This window comes from Drosophila ananassae, chromosome 2L, assembly GCF_017639315.1.
Source record: "Drosophila ananassae strain 14024-0371.13 chromosome 2L, ASM1763931v2, whole genome shotgun sequence".
Lineage (NCBI taxonomy): Eukaryota > Metazoa > Arthropoda > Insecta > Diptera > Drosophilidae > Drosophila > Drosophila ananassae.
In genome coordinates, this window is record NC_057927.1 from 14,722,610 (window position 1) to 14,749,178 (window position 26,569).

The 26,569-nt window shown below is 42.0% G+C and overlaps 1 protein-coding gene across 17 annotated transcripts in view; it reads left to right on the top strand.

The window, feature by feature from the left end:
* The window catches only part of LOC6501200 (maternal protein pumilio), a 167,829-nt gene extending 153,060 nt beyond the window's left edge, over window positions 1-14,769 (top strand). For all 17 annotated transcript variants that reach the window (XM_044717330.1, XM_014911444.3, XM_032449435.2 and 14 more), the window contains 5 exons: window positions 1,580-2,041; window positions 2,746-2,962; window positions 9,011-10,291; window positions 10,355-10,523; window positions 10,589-14,769. In XM_044717330.1, the coding sequence (XP_044573265.1) occupies window positions 1,580-2,041; window positions 2,746-2,962; window positions 9,011-10,291; window positions 10,355-10,523; window positions 10,589-11,150 (2,691 nt within the window). In that variant the 3' untranslated portion in view covers window positions 11,151-14,769. The remainder of the gene's footprint in view (window positions 1-1,579; window positions 2,042-2,745; window positions 2,963-9,010; window positions 10,292-10,354; window positions 10,524-10,588) is intronic.
* Window positions 14,770-26,569: the final 11,800 nt, after the last annotated feature.

A 26,569-nucleotide genomic window follows, 5' to 3' on the forward strand; every position in this document is an offset into this window, starting at 1 on the left:
TTGGCTTCTGATTATTATTTCATGCTCATGGCGGCGTTCGTCCTGAATCCTGAGAGTTGTGGCTCGAGGCCGAAGGCCTGAGTCCTGAGTCCTGAGGGCCGTCAAGTGACTACCGCACCGAGTCCTGTTCACACGCATCACGCGCTCAAAGGCATGCAGGCCATGATATTTGGCTTTTATCGCCTTTGCCACATTCGCCCATTTTCACATTTCCATTTCCATTTTCACAGCCTTCACAGCGCCTCCGTCACTGGTGTAACTTTCCTCTGTTGTTTTCGCAGAAGTTTTGCGTGTTATTATTATTTTACTTTGCTGCCACGTTTCGGGTTTATTTGCCCTTTTTGTTTCAGTTACTACTTTCTCTGTCGCTCTCTCCCCGGGTCCTTGCGCCATTCATCAATAATTCACATTGATTTCTTTCTCTCCTCCATTTCACTCCCGCCCCTGATGTTAATGTTATCCCAGTTGGTTTCCCGGCATCGCTTTGTTTTCCCTCCAATGCGCCATGTAAACAATTGGCAGGAGACTCTGCCGGGGGAGTCCTGTATCTTAGCCGACAGGACGAGCCAGGGGCAGAGTCACTGAAGCCCGTTATGCACAAGCACAGGTGCGTCCGAGGGGAATGCGAATTTATGCCAAAGTTCAGACAGTACAGACAGTTTGCAGCTGACTTTCCTGGGGAATATTCCAAATTCGCAGAATTCCAAAGGAAAAGGCACTAATTCTTGAAGAGACATCAAAGTGGATGAATATTGGAGAAGTGAGGGGGTGGAACAGGACAGGATAAAGTGCATTGGGTAATGAAAATAAAATTCCTCCCAAGCCAATTTCTATAATTTCCTCTGTTTATTACATCATACTCTTTTTTATTTTTAATTGGAGTGTTGCTGAAGTCATTTATCAGGATATCCATGTCAGCATACGTCATGAGTCCCCCCCGATTTCTCATTCAATAGGACACAAACGTATCCGCAACCTCCATGACTATACATCATATCAAGTATCCGCCATGTATCCGCATGGAATCTGCTTTTTTTCTCGCTGCTCTCGCATGTGTTTTCCTAAGCCACCATAAGACACACTCACACGCTCTCTGATGTAACATGATAAAGTGTTTTCAATTGGAAAATTAAATCAAATCCAATCAAATCAGCATGCGATACTTTCTCACACAGAAAAGTGAGTAAAATAACAAGGAGCAGAAGCACGCCAAACGGGAAAACGCATGACTGGATGTTGTGTTTTCCATTTTGCTCTTTTACCTTGCAAGGATAGAGACGAGATTCCTCCTCGCTCTATACCGGGTCTGGTGCAGTATGTGGCTGTATCATCACCTGGAGCAACAGACAATCGAGAAATTCACAAAAAGTTTCAGGTTTTGGGTAAAAAATAAAGTAATTTAAAGGTAGATTCTTCACTAGTTCTTTAAGGAATTTTGTGGTTCAATTTCCAAGAAACTTAAGAGTTAGCACTTAAAACGTTCTTGCAACATGCCCCGTGAGAGGCAATCCCCATAAATTGATGGCATTTGAAACCAATGACTCGATGACTAACCAATCAATTTTCTCTCCACTTGCAGCAACTTTTCCGATCCCAGAATCCGGGCCTTGCAGCAGTCGCCACAAATGCAGCGGCCGCCGCAGCAGCCGCAGCAGCTGCCACCTCGGCGGCAAGTGCGGCCGCGGCAGTGGGCGCCCCACCAGTACCGGGTGCCCAAAACGGCACACTGCAACAGTCGCAGCAACAGCAGCAGCAGCAACAACAACAGATGCAAATGGCCGCCGCCTCCCAGCAGTTTCTGGCCGCCCAGCAGGCGCAGCAGAACGCGGCCTACGCCGCCCAACAGGCCACGCCCTACGTCATCAATCCGGGCCAGGAGGCCGCTCCGTACATGGGCATGATTGCCGCCGCCCAGATGCCCCAATACTACGGTGTCGCCCCATGGGGCATGTATCCGGGCAATCTGATTCCGCAGCAGGGCACGCAGCCGCGTCGTCCCCTCACCCCCTCGCAGCAGGGGGCTGAGAATCAGCCCTACCAGGTAAGGACCCCCCGAAAGACCACCTATTCTACATATACATACGCCCCGTTATCCTTTGTCCTTTCCGTTCAAAAAAGGTGCCATGTACAATGTATCATACGATGTACATACATAAGTGCACAATGTACATATGACAGGCATTGATTAGCCGGTTGTACAAAAGGCTTTACACTCTCTCGTTAATAAATCTGTTAATTAAAACTGTCAATTAATGATGGTAACTCTGAGAAGGACTAATAAGATACAAGAAGCTCATAGTCTTCCTGCAAGTTTGCAAGTATTAGTTCTCACTTGATACATACTTGCAGGAACCCTATGAGCTTTGCTATTAAAACTAAATAAACTATAATAACTCTCAGATATAGTCAAGATATAGTCAATATACATTTGATAGAACATCCTTGAGAATAATAGTCCTTTAAGAAAAGTCCGTAAAGCGCCCTTGTTGCCAATTTAAAACCAATTGCTTCTGCAGGACCTCGAAAAAATGTATAAAAAAAACTAGAAGCATAGCTGCCAAAAATCTCTGTATATTTATGCTCCGTCTCTGTTCTTCTCTTTTTTTGTACTTCCTCACATCATCAACAACAAACAAACAAAAAACAAAACAAAACAAAACGCTTCCATAACCAACAACCACAACAACTGAATCCTAACCCTGTACAAAATGAAATCGCATCGAATGTAAAATACGTGTGCTGCAGGTCATCCCGGCCTTTCTCGATCACACTGGCTCCTTGCTGATGGGAGGACCTCGCACCGGCACGCCCATGCGCCTGGTGAGCCCCGCCCCCGTTTTAGTGCCCCCGGGCGCCGCACGCGCCGGTCCCCCGCCCCCGCAGGCTCCCCAGCTGTACCAGCCGCAGCCCCAGACGGCCCAACAGAATCTCTACTCGCAACAAAACGGCTCCAGTGTCGGAGGTAAGTGTACTTTTAAATTTTTGCACAGAACGTTCAGGCTTAAGGATTAAATAAAAAATTAAAATATATTTTCATTGGCCTTACATTCAATTTCATGTTAACCATTTCGTCAAGTGTTTAATGATACAATATGTAATTAGTGTAAAATGTATCAAATCCTGAATAGCCCCATCACCCCCTGTACAGCCTGTATATCTGTATAGTCATTAATCTCTGTTTATCTAACAAAAGGCTTTGAACATGAAGGATTCGAGTTTACAAACCGAAATTGTAAAGCTCACCAAAGTGCCCCCAAACAATAATCGTAGGACAAGAAGACAGCAGTCTTAGGTGTAATAATAAATTATTTAGAACTTATTTCATCATCAAAATATATACAAAGCATTTAAAGCTTCCAAAATATCAATTGAAAGCAAATTACAAGGATTCGCCATTACCTACTGCTGAAAGCCATCAAAGGCAACTGTTTTCGTCAGTAAATTTCCCTGTTTTTCCATATATGTCTAATGCACAAAAGAGCCATTGTGGGGAAACCTAAACTAACAACAATCGCATGCAAGCACGCAAAATGTTATTAAAGTCAATGCCTCGCCTCCTGCAACTTCTGGTTGCAACTTCAACTGCAGAAACAATAGTTGCCAAAGCCAGGACGACTGACTGATTCATGCAATGTGAAACGTAACGCGATGAGTTCTAGGGGGAAATTCGAGATATTAAACTAGATCCTAAAAGGAGTTGTAAGGTGGAAGGCCTTTACATTTAAATGGTAGTTAGATTTTGAAGCCGTAATACTCTCCTTTCTCAACAAACTCTAAGCCAAACGTTAATTTATCTAAACTGCTGATTCCAGAAATTGTCTGACGTTTGTGCAGGCCAAAAAGGATAATAAGGACAATAGCTTGCCCTTCCATTCATTAATGTATAGAATTTCCAATTATAATTAAGAGCAAGAGATAAGCATACACACTCATTATCCTTTGCCTTCAACAGCTATTTTTATAAAATATATAATATAAAATATATATGTAAAGGGCTCCTTTGTTAAATCGCAGCTTATGGATGATGTTAAAGTTCCCTTAACCACAGACCCGCTCCAGAGTTATAAACATTGGACGCGGACAGCTCCATTAACTCCATTAACAATCAGGCGAAATCAATTATTACGCTTTCCACCTCGCGCTTCCCCATTTTCCGACTGCATGGAAAAGTGCTCATTCCATTAACGCATCTCCGGGATAAGGGAGTTGAAATGAGTTGGTAGCTGGCATTATTATGTCGTTAATTCATTTTGCCTCATATGGCAGTTTAATGAAGTTTTCTTTTTTCCCTGCCACCATCGTCCGTGCAACTGCAACTCGGCTGGCCCGGCCCACTGTTGTTCCACATGACGTATGAGTGATTACGTATTTCAATTTTTATGCTGCATTTTTTACTTTTCCCGCCCAATAATTGAAATCGCTGGAATTTTAAAACGCATGCCACGGATGGGTGGCTGGCTTAAAGAGCAGGTTGAGTCCTTGAGTTAAACAATTCAGTTTCGGAATACAAGTGAAAATTGAATTTCAAAATATCAAAAGCGCTTCTCAGACGCAAGTCAGGCTCCTGACATGCTTTTGCATGGAAAACTGCGATGATGCAGGTGATTAGGCTAAGGGTCTCTAGAGGAGTGTGCCACATCCGCCAGTGGCAGTGGCAATCATGCTTGCGATTTAGATTGGTTGCACTTAAAGAAATCTGTATAGCCTTTAATATCTTATTTATCTTTTATTTTAAGATCTATATGAGGTTCATTATCATCATTGTGTAGTTTTCTTTGTTTGAAAAGAAAAGTATAAACTAATTCCTTAGAAAAAACTAATCTTGCAGTGTAGAAATTTCACATCTCAATTACAATTAGCACATGGCGCCCACAGTTTTCCTCCTCTGGCACAAATCCCCACTAACAGGCCCTATAGAAGAGGCAACAAACTGCAAGTGCAGCTGGCAGAGGCAGCCTCATCAACAGAGCCCACTCATTATGTTGTGCAATCGATGTGGTACAGTGAATACCACCACATTGCATCCCCATATCTGTGTCTGTCCCTGTGCCTGTCCTCCTGTCCTGTCTGTGCGGGGTGTCTGCTGTGGTTGTGGCTGTGTGCAATGTCAAAAAGGCTTTTTAATGGAGATTATATTGTTTTAAGTGGCCTGACTGAAGAAGAACAGCAGCAGCAGCCAAGGCAGACGCTGGTGGGGGTCTGAGATGGGGCTGGGGCTGGGGCTGGGGCACATCCTGCGAATGAATCCCTTTCTGCGCCAGAGACAAGCTGCAATTACAAACGTTAATGCGCCTTGGCCTGAACTGAAAAGGATGCTCCGGAGGAGGCTACTTGCTTGGTGGATTGGAAACCAAGGCGAGAGACCGATGGGGGGAAAAATCTGCTTGACTTTGCAACCGCCAAACCCATTTTGGCCATTGCCTTGAATACAATGAGGGTAGCACAGCAACAGCAGCTGGATCAGGAGCAGAAGAAGCAGCCGGTACGGAAGCAGGCAGAGGAACATCCTCTTTTGCCTGCTAAATTATTATGTACACCTTTTGCATGTTGGCAACATGTGATTGCATCAGAGGAGAGGTTCACTGGAAAAGTGAAAGCTCCTGCACCACCACCACCACCACACCCCCAAACCACTCTGCACACAATGCACCACATTGTTCGTTCCTCCTGGCAGGCAGCTGTTTTTTTCCTCACCGCCCACCCAGAATTCCCCTGCAGTCTTTTTTGCAAATGAATTCGTTTATTTTGTAAAATGTCAATTGCTGTGTTGGCTTACAGCTCCCAGGACCCATCCTTCCAAAAAGGATGCAGGTCTGTAGATGAGGATGATCCCAGGCAGCACACGACTGACACTTGCGGTGGTGTCGGTAGGCGTTTGTAGGCGATGGTCGTCGTGTGTTTACTTTACGCTTAATGAAAGTCTCGATGACGTGTACCACACGGCGTATGCGCGATACAAATCGCAATAAAGGGCACTGAGTCCACTCCACTGATATCCACTAGAAAAAATCCCAAGAAAACTTTACTATAAATAGTTGCTGTTAATTATTTTGATGTGTAACCAATTTATACTCCAATTAAGTCGCAAATGAACAAAACTAATGAAGACGGACAGGTTCCAAACAATTATCCAATGGCATTTAGTCAACTATGCATTTAAAGTTAACTAAAGTTGTAATTTGTAACTGTCTAAAACAGTCGCTAAAATTTAATTATCAACTAGAGAGGCAGAGCGAGTTTTTGGCAGTTAACGAAGGACCTGCTGTGGGGGAATCCCAAATGCAATGCTTAGTCTAATGACAGCCGGCGGGAAAGGCAATGAAAGTTTTAAGTCTTGCATTTAAATTGCAACTAATTTGGCCAAAAAAGACAGAAGAGAAAGTGCCAAAAAGGAAGAGTAGTCTAAAATTTCAAATACAGGCAACAGACTCCCAAAAAGAGAGATGAGGGTGGCGCGCAGAAAACACAAACAATTTGCATCAATGAAAGTGTTTGGGGGGAGGTTCGCGTACAGACCGTAGACACTGTATTCTGTTTTCTGTACTCTCAGTCTGTTTATTTTATTTTCTCGGCCCGGGAAACTCAATGCGTTTTGGTTGCGGACACAGGATGGGTTCGGGTTTCAGTTTGGTGCGTGTAGTTGCACAATTTAAAAGGGAATTATTCATGCAATTTGTGCGGGACGAAATGACGGGGTTCTGAAACAACAATCCCGGTCGGTGGCGGGTTACAACACATTTCGGTTGGCAGGGGGTGATTTGAGGGGCAGTCTCCACATGCCAACCCTGCCGAAACAGATCCAGCAGAAGCTGCTGCCTGCCACGACCCACCAACCCACCGAACGAATGAACGAACGTCTGTCTCAACTCAACTCAGACCCACTTTGGGGAGACACTTTGCCAAATGAAACTGCAGCCATGTGCAGGCACTGAGAAAATAGTCCTAGTGGGCTTTTAAATAATAATTTAACAATACATGACAATACGGCACACTGAATTAAATTTTCAAATTAAGAAGTAAGATAACCAATATTTGGAGGAAGCAATATGACTACTTTTCAAGAATTATTATTTGCAGTGTGGGGCTGCGTGTGTTCGTGCGATGGGTGGCATTAAAAAGACGCCAAGTTTATTGCAGGCGACATTTTGTGGTTTATGCACACGTTCCGCAAACAGAAAGGGACAGAGACAGACACTAGAAAGAGACGCCAGCCAGGACAGAGGACAGAGGACCCGTCCTTAGCTTAATGTAATGATTTTATGAATTATAAATGCACACACGTGCACATTATGCACACGTCTCCCAGGCTTGAAGGGGCGGAGGAGGCCCTCTTCCTGTGGTCTCTCACCTTTACAAAAACAATAGGGCGGAGAAAAAAAAAAGTGAAAACGCATTAAAACTGCGAGTCATTTAAATGTCGAGAGAAAGGTCGACGACGACGGGTGGAGGGCTGCCATGCTAGCTGCATGCTGCGAGGGAAACTATTCTCGGCGCAGGCAACTTTGTAAGCGCTGTTAAGTAGGCTATGAAAAAACAGTTTAAGGAGGCATTACGTGAAATGTAATTAGTGCTAAAGCGCGGCTCTAAAAGCAACGGAAATGCACTTAAACTTTAAGGGAAGCTTAAACGGATAGTTTGTTTTTACTTTAACTTTTCTTAAAACTTGTCAAGAAATGAAAACTTCTGGTTCACCTTCGGAGGATTCTTGAACTCTTAGGAGTAGAAACCTGTAATAATTTTCCTTGGCTCCTGCCACTATTGATTTCTTCATTACACCTGGCAACACTGCTCCACTTAGGGTTTCAGCAGCAACATCGTAAATGGTTTACCAACACCATTTCACGTAACTTTCTACAAATTGCTTAATAACTCGGTCAACAAATTGCGCACACTGTGTTGACATTTACAGCAATTTCCCCCTTTCAAGTGGCTGCCACCACCCACTCGGTTACCTGGAACGCAGCTGCAGCTGCGAATGTTGCAACCCTTTCGGCGCAGCTACTGTTACTGTTGTTGCATTAGTTGTTAAATAACTTAATGTGTCCAGGCCGCAATTACGACCGGGCATGGCTATAAATTTGTGCAATTCATTTTCGAGTTGCAACTCAAAATCTGAACGATTGCTGTTGAGAACATGTACTTTTTTGGAAGCCTAGAACTTTCGCTTTTTGCTAAAATCGCACATTTCCGGCTCATTGCTCGCAAGGATGCGCTGTAAATCTCTCACTGTCTTTCGCTCTCCCTCTCTTTCCTGAAGTCCATGTCCTATGAGCTGGGGAGAGAAATCAAATGCCAGTGACAGATTACAACATCAATCAAGTTGGCACCGTCTTTCTCCCCTTTACATACCACCCACTTATTGTTTCCGCTCGCCCACAATACTGACTTCGGACTGGTATCCTTTTACATATCCTGGCTGGCTGGCAGCCTCATGTGTGTGCGCGCCATTAATGCTGTACATTATGGCTTAGAGAGATAGATGTGGCCGAGGGAATAGTAGAGAGACGAAAGGATAAAGCACACAGCTCCCAATGCCAAATGGCCGAGTGACTAAAACTAAGCCAGCAGCTGCGCCTTAAAGCGGGCAATTAAGTTTTACAGACTCATCAAAGACACTACTCCTTCCGCCGCCTCTCCGATTAATTACACAATTGTGACCAGCGAGGAGTAATGTTTCCGAGCTGCGTCCGGATTTTATATCTCGGCCAGCATCAAATTGTCGCCCCTCACAGGACTATAAACTGAATTGAAAGTGAGGAGCGGGCTTTACGGGCTTTCGATTTTCCATTTGCAGATTGATTGTTCTTGCCAGGATTGAGCCATTCCTTAAATACAACTACGGGCTTTAGTTTATAGATACACTAAACAGTTTAAGGATAAATCTTACTCTACAAAGAAAACATTTTTTCCATATTTATAATAAGTTTTTATAAAATACTAGTATGTAAATAATATATTAACTAATAAATAAAATATAAATTAATATTAATTTTCATATTATCCTTTGCAGGACTGACCCTGAACACAAACTCGCTGACAGGTCGCCGCGACTCCTTCGACCGCAGCACCTCGGCCTTCAGCCCATCCGCCATGGACTACACCAGCAGCGGGGTGGCAGCCGCCAGTGCCGTCAACAGCACCGTGGCCCAAGCAGCAGCCGCAGCCGCAGCAGCTGCAGCCGCCGCCGCACGTGGCAAGTGGCCGGGAGCAGCGAGCAGTGCCTACGGAGCACTTGGAGCAGCTACGGCCAATACCTCGGCCAGTCCCCTGGGCGCCCCACTGACTCCTCCGCCATCGGCACAGTCCTGCCTTTTGGGCAGTCGAGCTCCGGGCGCCGAGTCCCGTCAACGGCAACAGCAGCAACAACAACAGCAGCAACTCGCCGCCGTAGGTCTGCCGGCAACAGCAGCAGCTGCCCAGGCAGCCGTGGCCGCCGCCGCCAATAATATGTTCGGCTCGAATAGCTCACTATTTTCGAATCACCTGGCCATCCCGGGAACTGCAGCAGTGGCTGCAGCAGCGGCAGCAGCAGCCGCCGCGAATTCGCGTCAAGTGGCCGCCACAGCGGCAGCAGCAGCAGCGGTGGCAGCTGCCGGAGGTGTGGGCGGGGCCCCCCCGGCCGGCAGATCCCGACTCCTCGAGGATTTCCGCAACCAGCGCTACCCAAATCTTCAGCTGCGCGATCTCGTTAACCATATTGTGGAATTCTCGCAGGATCAGCACGGCTCACGTTTCATCCAACAGAAGTTGGAGCGAGCCACGGCTGCCGAGAAGCAGATGGTCTTCAGCGAAATCCTCGGAGCTGCTTACAGTCTGATGACCGACGTGTTCGGCAACTATGTGATCCAGAAGTTCTTTGAATTCGGAACCCCCGAGCAGAAGAACACACTGGGCATGCAGGTCAAGGGTCATGTGCTTCAGCTGGCACTTCAGATGTACGGCTGCCGGGTGATCCAGAAGGCCCTGGAGAGCATCTCGCCGGAGCAGCAACAGGAGATCGTGCATGAGCTGGATGGGCATGTGCTGAAGTGCGTCAAGGATCAGAATGGCAACCATGTGGTGCAAAAGTGCATTGAATGCGTGGATCCGGTGGCCCTGCAGTTCATCATCAATGCTTTCAAGGGACAGGTGTACTCGCTGAGCACCCATCCTTATGGATGCCGGGTTATCCAGCGCATCCTGGAGCACTGCACCGCCGAGCAGACCACACCCATACTGGATGAGCTACACGAGCACACCGAGCAGTTGATCCAGGACCAATACGGAAACTATGTAATTCAGCATGTGCTGGGTGAGTTATACTAACATTTAAACAGGATTCCTGTAAACTAAGATCAATATTTTGCTATTACAGAACACGGAAAGCAGGAGGACAAGTCTATTCTGATCAACAGTGTACGCGGCAAGGTCCTGGTGCTGTCCCAGCACAAGTTCGCCTCCAATGTGGTGGAGAAGTGCGTGACCCACGCCACTCGCGGAGAGCGTACAGGACTCATCGACGAGGTTTGCACCTTCAACGACAAGTAAGTTCTAATAAGTTTGAGTATTCTATCAGAAAAACTAATCGCCTTCTCCTAATCCTCTATAGCGCCTTGCACGTAATGATGAAGGACCAGTATGCCAACTATGTGGTCCAGAAAATGATCGATGTATCGGAGCCTACACAGCTGAAGAAGCTGATGACCAAGATCCGGCCCCACATGGCCGCCTTGCGCAAGTACACCTACGGCAAGCACATTAACGCCAAACTGGAGAAGTACTACATGAAGATCACCAATCCCATTGCGGTGGGCGGCGCCGCAGGAGGATCCGCCGCCGGAGCGGGAGGAGCTGCAGCGGCAGTGCCACCATCCTCGTCAGCAGTAGCAGTCAGCAGTGCTGGCGCTCTTGTGGCAACAGCGATCGCCTCCACCAGTGGCTCCAACAGCAATACCAGCATCAGCTGCACCACCACCAACACAACCACAAGCAGCACCACCAACAGCTTGGGCTCACCCTCCATCTGCTCGGTGCAGGAGAACGGAAACGGCATGATTGTGGAGCCCTCCTCCCCATCCGCCTCGGAGTCCTCATCCTCGGTGGTTTCGGCAGCGGTGAACAGTGGCTTGGGTCCCATCGGGCCGCCCACCACCGCCAATGGGGTGCTGTAAGAATATCAAAGAGAAATTATTAATTAAATTTAGCCATCGGAAAGAATACTTCTCGAATCGCAAACTAGTTTTCAGAAGCTGGAAAGCTGAAGCATAAACAAAACAAAAAATACACGTAATTGTAAACTAATTTATTGAAGAAGCAGCGATTACCGAAGCTGCTGACAAGAACTCTGCCAAGCTAAAGAAACAAAATAATACTTGATCACACTCACCCATGAATGGAGATTTCAAGAAATTTGTACAATGCGCTCGCATGAATAATTTGTAAAAACAAAAACAGAAATACTAAAAAGAAACCGAAAGCGGCACCGAACGCTCTCAAAAATGCAAGCATGAATGTAAATTAAAATGTCGAAAAATACACACAATTTGGTCTGCGTAAATTTTCGTTGTAATTTGTATAAATTATTAATTATTTAGCAAGCCTATCTGTAAATGAATAATGTTTGGACTGTAAGATAAGAGGACAACTGAAGAGCCACGGGGCTGAGCTGAACAGAGAAGAGAAAAGCTAAGAATGGCGGGCAGAATGAAAATGCCTAAAAATTTATAAGTGCAGACAGATGAACCATTTCAAAATGAATATATACTTATATACGAAGGATAGTTGCAGCAGCAGAAACCACACCTAGTGTAGAATGTAGAATAAACTGTTTATGGAGCCAGCAGCTACCAAAACATAAGAAAATTTAAAAAAAAATAATAATAATTTAAAAGAAAAAAGAGAAGACACACAACCTCCTTTAAACACACATACAAACACTTGAATGCATTCAACACCCACACAATGAACGACTCTTCAGCCCATTCACAATGCTTTCGCACTATGTAAAATTTTGTAAAATAAAAAACCAAACTCAAACCATGTAAACCATGTAATTTTAAAATTGTTCACTTGTAAAATTTATAACATATTTATACATTTGTAAATTGTTTGTTTTAAGTCGCCAAGTAACTCATATATATTCTATTCTAACTGCACTCATGTATTTATAATTTTATAAACATAAACTGACGGCCAGTTCATCGACGATCTATCGGGAAGTTAGTGCTCGGGGCGCCAGTCAATCAACTTTTGTTAGAAATGTAAGCCTGAATCAGTTTAGCGGGCAGTTCTTTTCTTTATTCTATTTTTTTGCCAACTCCAACAATTGTACAACTGTAGTATCGAAAAAAGATTGTAATTAAAAGCAAAAACCAGCTTCTAAAAAATGATAAACAACTACCTTTGTTAAATTATAACGCAATTATGATTCATGCGCCAAAGAACTACTTATTTTATGTCAAAAATACTTTGTTAAAAATCGCGAAAAGTGACTGCCCCATATGTATAACAAATTCGATTTCATTTTTTTATGCATGATGATGATTTCTCAATATTTTTTTTATAGCATCGAGTAAAATGAATAAACCACGTACATAAATACCCAATTCAAAATTCTTTGTACTTTTTCCAAAAAATTTATCGGCAATATACCTTTACGTTTGTCAGTCATTGCTAGCCCACCTTACTGTATGATAATGTATGTATAAATATGATTTAAATCGATTTTCTGCTTTCCGAAACTGAACGCTAAGAGAGAGAAACTGAACTTGGAGAATTGAATCTTTGTTATTTAGAAGGCGCTTATTGCTCCTGCGAAGCTTGAAATGCATTCGCTGTGCATCAAACTGTTAAGATAACCCATTCTCCTTCACATAAGTGTAAAAAAATGTTTTAAACACGCCATCGAAAACACTTGTAAAATACAAACAAAATTGTATATGTTGTAAAGTACATTTTTTGATATACATTTAGACTATTTCGCGACGCCTTATTCCAAATACAAAAAAAATATTGAAATATTGAAAATACTGAAAACGAGAGGTGGTAAGAAAAAACGAATTTAGACTTTTTTGTCGGTTTCGTCGAAACACACAAAAATCCAAATCCAAATCCAAACAAACAATGTAAAACCATTTTTGGAGATCAATGTAAAGTGTATTATGCATATTATTGTACACACAATTTCGTTGTCGTGTCGTTGTTGTTGTCGTGTTTTGTATATAAAGCAAGCAAAGGATACCAGTCACTGAACATTTGTAATTTTCTGTAAATTTTCCTCCCCCACCCAAATCACCTACATTATCCTTTTAACCATTATCCCCGCCACAGTATCCGGTCTCTGTACAAGTGAGCATTTCAAGCGGTATTATTTGTTTGGTATTTTTAGTTATTAACTTGTCAACTGCCTGTCTTTAGAGCGCAATGCACTGATAATTTTAATTTAATTAAACCATAGTTGAACACTGTATTTAAGATTCTCGAGATCGTTTCGGAGTGAACAATGCAAGTAGAGATGCTTTCTGTAGACTAAACAATGCTACACCCACGCTCACACAAAACCATAATATACACACAAAAAAAAAACATAAAAACATTTAAAAAAAAAACACACACAGACACATCGAGCTGCTTAGCTGTAGTTGTAGTTTAAGCCAGCGATCCCTATAAATATTTTAACTTATATACACACTTATAGGAGATACATATGATTGTACTACACTTAGTTTTGAACTTGACGTGAGGTAACGTTTTTAATATGTATATGTAAAATACATGTGTAGAGTAGCGGATGTGCCGTGGCACAGTGAAATTTACACGTAAGCTGGCGTATTCTACACGCGCCCAGTTTTTACAGTAACAATTTTTTGCACGCATGTGAAACACTTGAAGCAACCAAGTCGAAATATAAGGAATAAATTGAATCCCAGTTTAAAATAAAACTTATATAAAAAGCAACCTTTAAACAGACGCAATTGTAAACAATGTAACTTAAATTATACGAACTCCATGTGTAAACTTGTAACGTAAAGCCAAGCGAAACGTAGCAAAATGGGCAAGCATTTTTTGTTGCCTTGCGACCCCCTGCGAAGTCGGGCATTTAAATTGGAAGAAATCGATTCAATATGAAACACCCCGACAGCGAATTATTTGATTTTATTCGCTAAGTAAATTTGTATAAACAAAAGGAAAACAATTAAATAAAATAAAACCCCTTATTCAAGAGGGCAAGAAGATAACCCTATATTGAAGTAAATATATACATATATTATGCATACCGCAAACAAGAAAAACAAAAAAGAAATTTGTAAAATTTTTCGAAAGCAGAACCTTGTAAACTAAGCTAAGGACATAGCTAAAAACCATACACTAAATAAACATTTGTAATTTGTTGTAAAAAGGACGAACAAAGGATGTGGGGAAATTTGAAAGGAAAAGGCAAGTGCTAGAGCAGACGTCAAGTAAAACTATGAAATATATATAAATATACATTAAAGCATATACATACATATAAATATAAATATAAACAGTAAATAATTAATTACGGAAATATTTTGTAGTTACAAACACTTGAACACATTAAAAATTGAAGTATACAACCTAGCGAACCCAAACACTTGGTTTTGTAAACGGCGAGCAATTGGCACAAGTTATATAACGAAAATTTGGTCAGCATTCGAGCATTTGATTTAACTATGCATTAGACTCTTATGTTTATTATTATTATACGGAATATGATTAATGCTAATTTCTTTGTGAAAAAAATAAAACAAGTTTATTATGTAGCAAAAAGCAAACGTTTTATTTCTCAATTGGATCTAAACAATCTACACAATATATTTTTCCATTATGGTTTTTCATTTCCGTTTCCGGTTTGCCTTTCAGTTACAAGCCCGTAGACGAAATTCAAGTTTCAACATCAAGTTTCAACAAATTGGCTTCAATGGAAGGCTGCGATGACTAAAAATCTGAAATCAAAATTGATATTAATACGGCTTTCGATTAAAGGAAAGCCCAGTAATGCATTGAAAATAATTATATACAAAATAATATATACACTTACCACTAACCAATATCCCTTCCAAAACTACAACCAATAACAAAAAAAAAATGGCACAAAAAAGTGAGCGCAATGTTTGAGGCATTTTATATGGCGCATTTTTTATATATAAACAGGCTAGCTGTCTATATGATATGTATACCCAAGAAATGATCAACTTTTATAATGAGCCAGTAAGTAAACAAGACATATTTTTTTATCAGCCTTGGCGAGCTAAACTTTTACCAGGCCGTAAATTTTAAAAAAATTATACATACTAACAAACAACTTTACCAAAAACCTAAAGCCCAATTTCAAACAAAAAATCCTACAAGAAAACAGCAAAATCCATACCATACCATTTTCAACTAGTAGAATTTTTCCAAATTGTAGAAATGTATACCTTTATATAAATAAATATAGATTTGTACTTGGGCTCCCAAGCTTGGGTAGTAATATTTATAAATGATATATAAATTGACTCCGTAAACTCCTAAGTTGGTCGTTCCTTATAGCACGACGAATTAAAAACTGGATAGAGACAAAATGTCTTGTAGAGAACAGCAGTAAAAAAATCCAACTTGAAATCCTAATTATATATAGTTAAACTGTATATAGAGTACTCCTGGCAGGCAAACTTCTTTAACATATTGTAACAACGTTTTTCTAAGCAGAGCGTCCTTTTCGAAAAGGACACTTTTTAGCTACAATTTACATCAATTGTCAATTTTCTTGGATACTTTCGATCTTAAGAAACGGCAGCACACCATTTTTGAAGACGTCGATCGCAGTTAAGGGAGCCTGCTCTTGACCAATGCTTGAACCCCATTATATTTGAAAGCCTACAATCCAACTTTGCCACACGGACAAGCCGAACAGAGGACACAGGAAATATATAAAATAAAAGACCCTAATTTCAATTAAGAACGACATTAAAAGAAAAAATTATAAAAAGTTAATAGCCACATATGTACGTATGAAAGATGAACATAACTAATGAAAAAACTTGTAACTAAATACTTCTACATATTGAATAAAAAGAATGATTAAAACTCGGAAATATTTTTTAGTGTTTGTTGGGTAAAAATAAGAGGCAAAAGGATTCCGAATTTGAGGAACCTTCATGATTTTGGGTTCAAATTTTAAGAATTTTAAGGATCCTCCGATGCAGATCGACGACGAATAGTCCCTTATTCATAAATGGTACTCTGTTTTTGAATCGGATACGAAATAGTTAAGATATTCCAAAAACTGTGAGAAAAGCGACAATCGCACTTTTCCAAGGGCCAAATCATGGTTTTGAGCCACAAATGGGGCCAAAATTTTATTTTGAGAATTTTTAAGATTTTTTGATGCAGTGATGAAGGTTATATAAGTCCTGATCTCAAAATGGTACCCCACTTCCAGATCGGTTGGGAAACAGCCTAGATATACACAATCGAAAAAACAGGAACTTATAAAAAATATTTTTTTTTGCCAATTTTAACTTCTCTTCGGTGTTATCTTGGCTAATACGAGATTGTGGTTGCCACTTGATGCGCCTTATTTTTGCGCATTTTATGATCCATCACCATCCTGGATTGGAAGCGAAATGACCGAGATATTCACAAAAAACTGTTTCAGAAAATAGAATCCACCTACTGGCCATTTCTGTTCGCCTAGTACTCCGAGCCTGGTGGCGGCCCAAAATTGAAAAATTTTCAGCCACAAAAGTCTGTGACGTCACGGAATGGGCTGCGATCCGTGACGTCACCACTTGGTGGTTTCTTGGCCAGACTGGGTTGTGCCTTTGCTGAACCGGTCAACCGCTTAAAGTCACCGGTATTTAAATTTCGCGGGGGCGGGCAACTATTTTTGAATTTGAAAATTTTAAAAAGCCCGGGGAGGCGCCGGCGGGATCTATTTTTGAATTTGAATTCAAATGTAACGAATCGAAATGTGGATCCTGTGTGGAACATGTGTGGATCCTCCAGCCAAGACACCCCCCAGTGTGACGTCACATGTAGAGGTTCAATCCGTGACGTCACGAACTAAAGTGGCTGAAAATTTTTCAATTTTCGGGCGCTACCAGGCCCGAAGTACTAGGCGAACAGAAATGGCCAGTAGGTGGATTTCGATTTTTGAAAATGTTTTTTGTGAATATCTCGGCCATTTCGCATCCAATCGTGGATTGGGATGGCTCAAAAAAAGCGGAAAAAGAGTCTCCACCTGCCTGACTAAAAATATTGGTTTTGGCCAAGTTAACACCGTGGGAAAAATTTGTTTGGCCAAAAAAATTATTTTTGACTAGCTTTTTAGCTTATATCTCGTGATTATATCTCGTATCCGATTTTGGAAGGGAATACAATTGCGGAATAAGGACTTTAAGGTCCTTCGAACTGCATCAAAAGTTTTTGCATCAAAGGACGTTTTATCCTTGAAATCATACAAAATTAAATGTATTTAGTATTGAATATTGGAATAATTTTTGTTCCAGGATATCAGGGATATTTTGGTGGAAATTGAAGGTTATTAACGTCCTGATCTCAAAATGTTACCCCGCTTCCAGATCGGTTGGGAAATAGCCTAGATATACATAATCGAAAAAACAGGATCTTATAAAAATATTTCTTTTTGGCCAATTTTAGCTTCCTCTCGGTGTTAACTTGGCTAATACCAGATTGTGGTTGCCACTTTATGCGCCTTATTTTTGCGCATTTTATGACCTATCACGATCCTGGATTGGAAGCGAAATGGCCGAGATATTCACAAAAAACTGTTTCAGAAAATAGAATCCACCTACTGGCCATTTCTGTTCGCCTAGTACTCCGAGCCTGGTGGCGGCCCAAAATTAAAAAATTTTCAGCCACAAAAGTCTGTGACGTCACGGGATAGGCTGCGATCCGTGACGTCACCACTTGGTGGTTTCTCGGCGTGACATGTGACGTCACACTGGGTAGTGTCTTGGCTGAACCGGTTGACATTTAAATTTCGCGGGGGCGGGCAACTATTTTTGAATTTGAAAATTTTAAAAAGCCCGGGTAGGCGCGGGCAGGATCTATTTTTGAATTTGAATTCAAATGTAACGAATCGAAATGTGGATCCTGTGTGGAACATGTGTGGATCCTCCAGCCAAGACACCACCCAGTGTGACGCCACATGTAGAGGTTCAATCCGTGACGTCACGAACTAAAGTGGCTGAAAATTTTTCAATTTTCGGGCGCTACCAGGCCCGAAGTACTAGGCGAACAGAAATGGCCAGTAGGTGGATTTCGATTTTTTAAAATGTTTTTTGTGAATATCTCGGCCATTTCGCATCCAATCGTGGATTGGGATGGCTCAAAAAAAGCGGAAAAGGAGTCTCCACCTGCCTGGCTAAAAAATATTGGTTTTGGCCAAGTTAACACCGTGGGAAAAATGTTTTTGGCCAAAAAAATTATTTTTGATTAGCTTTTTAGCTTATATCTCGTGCAATCCATAACCGATTTTGGAAGGGAATACAATTGCGGAATAAGGACTTTAAGGTCCTTGGAACTGCATCAAAAGTTTTTGCATCAAAGGACGTTTTATCCTTGATATCATACAAAATTAAATGTATTTAGTATTGAATATTGGAATAATTTTTGTTCCAGGATATCAAGGATATTTTGGTGGAAATTGAAGGTTATTAACGTCCTGATCTCAAAATGTTACCCCGCTTCCAGATCGGTTGGGAAATAGCCTAGATATACATAATCGAAAAAACAGGATCTTATAAAAATATTTCTTTTTGGCCAATTTTAACTTCCCCTCGGTGTTAACTTGGCTAATACCAGATTGTGGTTGCCACTTTATGCGCCTTATTTTTGCGCATTTTATGACCTAACACGATCCTGGATTGGAAGCGAAATGGCCGAGATATTCACAAAAAACTGTTTCAGAAAATAGAATCCACCTACTGGCCATTTCTGTTCGCCTAGTACTCCGAGCCTGGTGGCGGCCCAAAATTGAAAAATTTTCAGCCACAAAAGTCTGTGACGTCTTGAGTCTTAGTCGTGCTTTCTTTGCGTTCGGACGTTAATTATTTTTTGCTAATGTTGCCGCTCGTATGTACGGAGTGCAGTGGGGAAGTTACTGCTACGCAGCTTCGTGGGTGTGAGGCCGTTCGGTGCTCATCGATTTGCCGCCGTGCCTACCATACCGCTTGTGTTGATCTACCGTCGGAGGCAATTAAACTTTTAATTAACATTCCAAACCTATTGTGGCAGTGTGATAGCTGCGTTATTGGCAATGACTCTCATTCTAAAATTGATGAGTTGAATAATAAGGTTCTGGAACTGGAATCCCTTTACCATAGCCTTAACGCCAAATTTGATCATGCACTTGAGAGCTCGTCTGGACCCATGGCTACTTCAGAAGGGTCTCAACTAGTGACACCGCCGTCTAATTCTACTAACGCTGGAAATAAAAAGACTTCATTGGCCCAGGTCCCAAATGTGTCAAAAGTGGCTGTCCCAAGAAATAAGAGGAATAACCCAAACAGGCGCATTGTCGGACAGGCACCCAGCTGTGCGCAGCTCCAAGTTATGCCCAGCTTAAAATACCTGCACATTGGTAAATTTGCAACGGCTACCCAACCGGAGGCACTGTGCAAATTTGTTGCTGATAAGTTGCACCTGGACCCCAGTGACGTAGCCTGTGCTAGATTGATTAAAAAAGATGCTGATATCAACGCGCTAAAATTCGTCAATTTTAAATTGGGAATTCCCGAGCAACATTTCCCCGCTGTCTTCAATGATGATTTTTGGCCCATGTCGGTAAAAGTCACTCGTTTTCATCATAGAGAGCCGGCAAAGGTTATTGACCTCCCTGCGAGACTCCCTTTATCAAACCCTGGAACGTCAAAAAACCCCCAGTAAGCGGCGCCGCTGGAGCCGTTATTTTTTCTTCTTCACATTCTTCGACTGGTCATCATCATATTCTCCCTCTCCTGAGCCGCCAACAACATTCGGCGCTGGAAACTTTTGATGTCTATTTCACTTCCTACGATACTCTGCTCCCGTCAATGCACTATCTGCTCCAACAACAACAGCTGATTCCAAGGTGGGCTGTTTGCATATTATCTTCGCTTGTTGATCTCCAACTACAACAAATGGTTCGAGATCGTGTTATTGGGAGCCGCTCTCTGTTCATCTTTTTATCTTTCTTCGATGGGCTGTCCACTGTGAGATTGACTGCTTGTGCTCCCTTTTTGGCGACCGGAGGAAATGTTTGTTTACATCTTGGTCTGGAGCGTAGAGCATCGCTACGCGTGGATGCTCAAAACTTTAATTGCTCTATATCTTTATCTCTACCTGTCACTGGATTCGCACGGCGATTGGATATTCATAGGTCCAATTTGGAGATTAAGGAAAAGTTATGTGTGTCCACGTTGGCTATCTTGGAAGCTATGCGTTTGGGTTATGCGGCCTCTTGTATCCGGGCCCTGCCAGTGCCTTCTCATTTACCACCCAGCCGCCCTATTCCTACAGTGGACCGAATGGATCCTGCTGCATCGAGCTCTAATAAGAACTTAAAAGTTTTCTTCCAAAATATATCTGGAATGCGGACTAAATCCCGCTTGTTGCACTTGAATTCTTCAGTATGTGATTTTGATGTAATCGTTCTCGTGGAAACATGGCTCAATAGCAACTTTAGTTCCGCCGAGTTCTTCGATCCCAACTTATTTCAAGTATTTAGAAAAGACCGTGATTCATCCAGCACCCATTGTGAGCGAGGAGGTGGTGTGATTATCGCTATTCGCCGATCCATGTTGGCCACAGTGGTTAACCTTAAGGTGGACGACCCTATATTGGATCAGCTAGCCGTCTCAATCCAGGGCATTCAGAGCCCTTTCGTCATCATTGCATCGTATATCCCACCAAACAGCGCATTCAGCATCTATCAAGCGCATATGGAGAATATCGCCAGTGTCTGCGGTAGTATGGAGGACCATACCGCTCTGATGGTAGCCGGCGACTTCAACCTGAGCTCTATTGTTTGGTCTTGGGACCCGGAGTCCCTGGGCATGCTACCCAGCAATGTTCATCAATCGCATGAAATCGTAGTCTTGGATGATATTTTTAGTATGGGCCTCTCCCAAGTAAATAATATTTATAATGATTTATCGAAAATTTTGGATTTGATATTTTTAAATAATGTCGTACATAGTAAAGTAGAAATTTGTAATGTACCATTAAGTCCGTGTGATATGCACCATAAGCCATTGTTGATATACATTGAATTTTATAGTTTTCTACCTTCCACCTCACCTATTTCTTATTATCACTTTAATGAGGCTAATCTATTCCTTATTAATACCGCTATTGTAAGTTTTGACTGGGTTTCCCTTTTTTCGGATGGCGCGATTGATGAGTGTTACACTAAGTTTTTGATTGCTCTTTTCAATATTATCGACAATAATGCCTCGATTAGGGTTCGAAGGTCGTACAAGTTGCCCTGGTACACAGTTGGCCTAAAAAACTTAAAGAATAGAAGGGACAAATTTTATAAGAAATTTTTAAAGACAGGGGATCAAATTGCTGGTGAGTTGTACCGGCAATGCAAGCGTGAGTTTGAATTCCTCAATAAATTTCTATATAATCAGTATATTTCTGATGTTGAAGCCAGCCTCAGATCTAACCCTAAAGCGTTTTGGCGGTTTGTGAATGGGAAAAAATCATCCTCTGATATACCTTCTTCCATGTCTTATGGAGCTTTGACAGCCAACTCAGATATGGGCATCTCTGAACTTTTTGCTAAATATTTTGCCTCTAACCTTGAGCCGAAGGACTCCTGGGATGAGCAGGAGGTACTTCAGAAAATCTTGCCTCTTCTTGAGGTAGGATGCTTGGACACATTTGATTCTGACATTATCGAAGCCTCTAGTCATTTTAATGAGTCGCATACTCTCGACTTGGATGGTATCTCCCCATTCTTCATTAAGAAGTGTATCTCATCCTTAACCACACCTTTGCAACTTCTGTTCTCTTTATCTCTATCATCTGGTAAATTTGCTCATCGATGGAAAATTACTTCGATCATGCCCATTCACAAAGGTGGCAGTAGGGCAGATGTCACAAACTATCGTCCTATCGCCAAGATCTGTAATATTGCCAAATTACTTGAGCGTATAGTCACCAAAAAGCTAACATTTTTGATTCGTAACCTTATTTCTCCTAATCAACATGGATTCTTGCCGGGGCGATCCACCACAACTAACTTAGTGGTTTTCTCTAAGCAGTGCCTTGAAGCCTTTGAACGCCGAAGTCAGGTTGACGCCATTTATACTGACTTCTCTAAAGCCTTTGATAAAGTTTGCCACGCAGCCCTACTTGCTAAACTCTTCAGATTAGGCGTTCATTCCTCCTTGTTATGTTGGTTGGAGTCTTATTTGGCAGACCGACCATGCCACGTTCCCATTGGTGATGCCACCTCGAGCCCCTTCATTGCCACATCTGGCCTTCCGCAAGGTAGTTCTTTGGGCCCGCTCCTGTTCATCATATTCATAAATGACATCTCCACTTGCTTTCATTACTCGAACTTTCTGTTATACGCGGATGACCTTAAAGTTTTTAAGGCCATTAGCTGCATTAGAGATAGCTATATGCTGCAGGAGGATTTGCGCCGACTCTCTACTTGGTGCACCCTCAACCTTCTTCCTCTAAATTTACTTAAATGTCATTTTATTCGTTATAGTAAAAGGGCGCTTGATATTTGTACTTCCTATGCAATTGGCAACCATGACTTGCAACTAATGGAGGAGGTGGTTGATCTTGGCGTCCTTTTTGACTCAAAATTTAAATTCTCCAGCCATTTAGACTTCATAATGCCTAAGGCGTATGCCATGTTGGGCTTTGTGAAGAGGCATACTGACCAATTCAAGTGCCCGTACTCGAAGCTCAGTGTTTACGCCGCATATGTCCGGTCGAGGCTGGAATATGCCTCTATTATTTGGAGCCCCGCAAGTAGAATTAGCTCTAATAGAGTTGAGCGGCTGCAGAGGAAATTTTTAAAATTTGCCCTTCTCCCTTTGAGGTTTGTGGATCCTCTACCCTCCTACCATAGCCGGTGCCTTCTCCTCCACATATGTACTCTTGAGGATAGGCGCATGGTGGCAGCACTAACATTCATCAACAATATTGTGTCTAGCAGAATTGATTGCCCCATGTTATTGGGGCTTATTAACTTTAATGTGCCCCAGAGGGATCTTCGCTCCTTTTCACCCTTTCAACTCGCTTGTCGTAGGGCCAATTATTTATTGAACGAGCCTATTGATCGAGCATTAGCTTTATTTAATGCATTACCGCCTAGCCTCCGAATGAAGTGGGGCTCAGAGAGACATGTTTTAAGGGCCTTACTGGTTAGGCATTTTCTAAGTAGTATGTAAGTTAGATTGTAAAGTAGCCATGTAAGATTTAGTTCAATGGCGAAATAAATAAATAAATAAATAAATCCATAACCGATTTTGGAAGGGAATACAATTGCGGAATAAGGACTTTAAGGTCCTTCGAACTGCATCAAAAGTTTTTGCATCAAAGGACGTTTTATCCTTGATATCATACAAAATTAAATGTATGTAGTATTGAATATTGGAATAATTTTTGTTCCAGGATATCAAGGATATTTTGGTGGAAATTGAAGGTTATTAACGTCCTGATCTCAAAATGTTACCCCGCTTCCAGATCGGTTGGGAAATGGCCTAGATATACATAATCGAAAAAACAGGATCTTATAAAAATATTTCTTTTTGGCCAATTTTAACTTCCCCTCGGTGTTAACTTGGCTAATACCAGATTGTGGTTGCCACTTTATGCGCCTTATTTTTGCGCATTTTATGACCTAACACGATCCTGGATTGGAAGCGAAATGGCCGAGATATTCACAAAAAACTGTTTCAGAAAATAGAATCCACCTACTGGCCATTTCTGTTCGCCTAGTACTCCGAGCCTGGTGGCGGCCCAAAATTAAAAAATTTTCAGCCACAAAAGTCTGTGACGTCACGGGATAGGCTGCGATCCGTGACGTCACCACTTGGTGGTTTCTCGGCGTGACATGTGACGTCACACTGGGTAGTGTCTTGGCTGAACCGGTTGACATTTAAATTTCGCGGGGGCGGGCAACTATTTTTGAATTTGAAAATTTTAAAAAGCCCGGGTAGGCGCGGGCAGGATCTATTTTTGAATTTGAATTCAAATGTAACGAATCGAAATGTGGATCCTGTGTGGAACATGTGTGGATCCTCCAGCCAAGACACCACCCAGTGTGACGCCACATGTAGAGGTTCAATCCGTGACGTCACGAACTAAAGTGGCTGAAAATTTTTCAATTTTCGGGCGCTACCAGGCCCGAAGTACTAGGCGAACAGAAATGGCCAGTAGGTGGATTTCGATTTTTGAAAATGTTTTTTGTGAATATCTCGGCCATTTCGCATCCAATCGTGGATTGGGATGGCTCAAAAAAAGCGGAAAAAGAGTCTCCACCTGCCTGGCTAAAAGATATTGGTTTTGGCCAAGTTAACACCGTGGGAAAAATGTTTTTGGCCAAAAAAATTATTTTTGATTAGCTTTTTAGCTTATATCTCGTGCAATCCATAACCGATTTTGGAAGGGAATACAATTGCGGAATAGGGACTTTAAGGTCCTTCGAACTGCATCAAAAGTTTTTGCATCAAAGGACGTTTTATCCTTGAAATCATACAAAATTAAATGTATTTAGTATTGAATATTGGAATAATTTTTGTTCCAGGATATCAAGGATATTTTGGTGGAAATTGAAGGTTATTAACGTCCTGATCTCAAAATGTTACCCCGCTTCCAGATCGGTTGGGAAATGGCCTAGATATACATAATCGAAAAAACAGGATCTTATAAAAATATTTCTTTTTGGCCAATTTCAACTTCCCCTCGGTGTTAACTTGGCTAATACCAGATTGTGGTTGCCACTTTATGCGCCTTATTTTTGCGCATTTTATGACCTATCACGATCCTGGATTGGAAGCGAAATGGCCGAGATATTCACAAAAAACTGTTTCAGAAAATAGAATCCACCTACTGGCCATTTCTGTTCGCCTAGTACTCCGAGCCTGGTGGCGGCGCAAAATTGAAAAATTTTCAGCCACAAAAGTCTGTGACGTCACGGAATAGGCTGCGATCCGTGACGTCACCACTTGGTGGTTTCTTGGCCAGACTGGGTTGTGCCTTTGCTGAACCGGTCAACCGCTTAAAGTCACCGGTATTTAAATTTCGCGGGGGCGGGCAACTATTTTTGAATTTGAAAATTTTAAAAAGCCCGGGTAGGCGCGGGCAGGATCTATTTTTGAATTTGAATTCAAATGTAACGAATCGAAATGTGGATCCTGTGTGGAACATGTGTGGATCCTCCAGCCAAGACACCACCCAGTGTGACGTCACATGTAGAGGTTCAATCCGTGACGTCACGAACTAAAGTGGCTGAAAATTTTTCAATTTTCGGGCGCTACCAGGCCCGAAGTACTAGGCGAACAGAAATGGCCAGTAGGTGGATTTCGATTTTTGAAAATGTTTTTTGTGAATATCTCGGCCATTTCGCATCCAATCGTGGATTGGGATGGCTCAAAAAAAGCGGAAAAAGAGTCTCCACCTGCCTGGCTAAAAAATATTGGTTTTTTGTGAATATGTTTGAATATGTGAATATGTATGAATATGTTTTTTGTGAATATCTCGGCCATTTCGCATCCAATCGTGGATTGGGATGGCTCAAAAAAAGCGGAAAAGGAGTCTCCACCTGCCTGGCTAAAAAATATTGGTTTTGGCCAAGTTAACACCGTGGGAAAAATGTTTTTGGCCAAAAAAATTATTTTTGATTAGCTTTTTAGCTTATATCTCGTGCAATCCATAACCGATTTTGGAAGGGAATACAATTGCGGAATAGGGACTTTAAGGTCCTTCGAACTGCATCAAAAGTTTTTGCATCAAAGGACGTTTTATCCTTGAAATCATACAAAATTAAATGTATTTAGTATTGAACATTGGAATAATTTTTGTTCCAGGATATCAAGGATATTTTGGTGGAAATTGAAGGTTATTAACGTCCTGATCTCAAAATGTTACCCCGCTTCCAGATCGGTTGGGAAATGGCCTAGATATACATAATCGAAAAAACAGGATCTTATAAAAATATTTCTTTTTGGCCAATTTTAGCTTCCTCTCGGTGTTAACTTGGCTAATTCCAGATTGTGGTTGCCACTTTATGCGCCTTATTTTTGCGCATTTTATGACCTATCACGATCCTGGATTGGAAGCGAAATGACCGAGATATTCACAAAAAACTGTTTCAGAAAATAGAATCCACCTACTGGCCATTTCTGTTCGCCTAGTACTCCGAGCCTGGTGGCGGCCCAAAATTGAAAAATTTTCAGCCACAAAAGTCTGTGACGTCACGGAATAGGCTGCGATCCGTGACGTCACCACTTGGTGGTTTCTTGGCCAGACTGGGTTGTGCCTTTGCTGAACCGGTCAACCGCTTAAAGTCACCGGTATTTAAATTTCGCGGGGGCGGGCAACTATTTTTGAATTT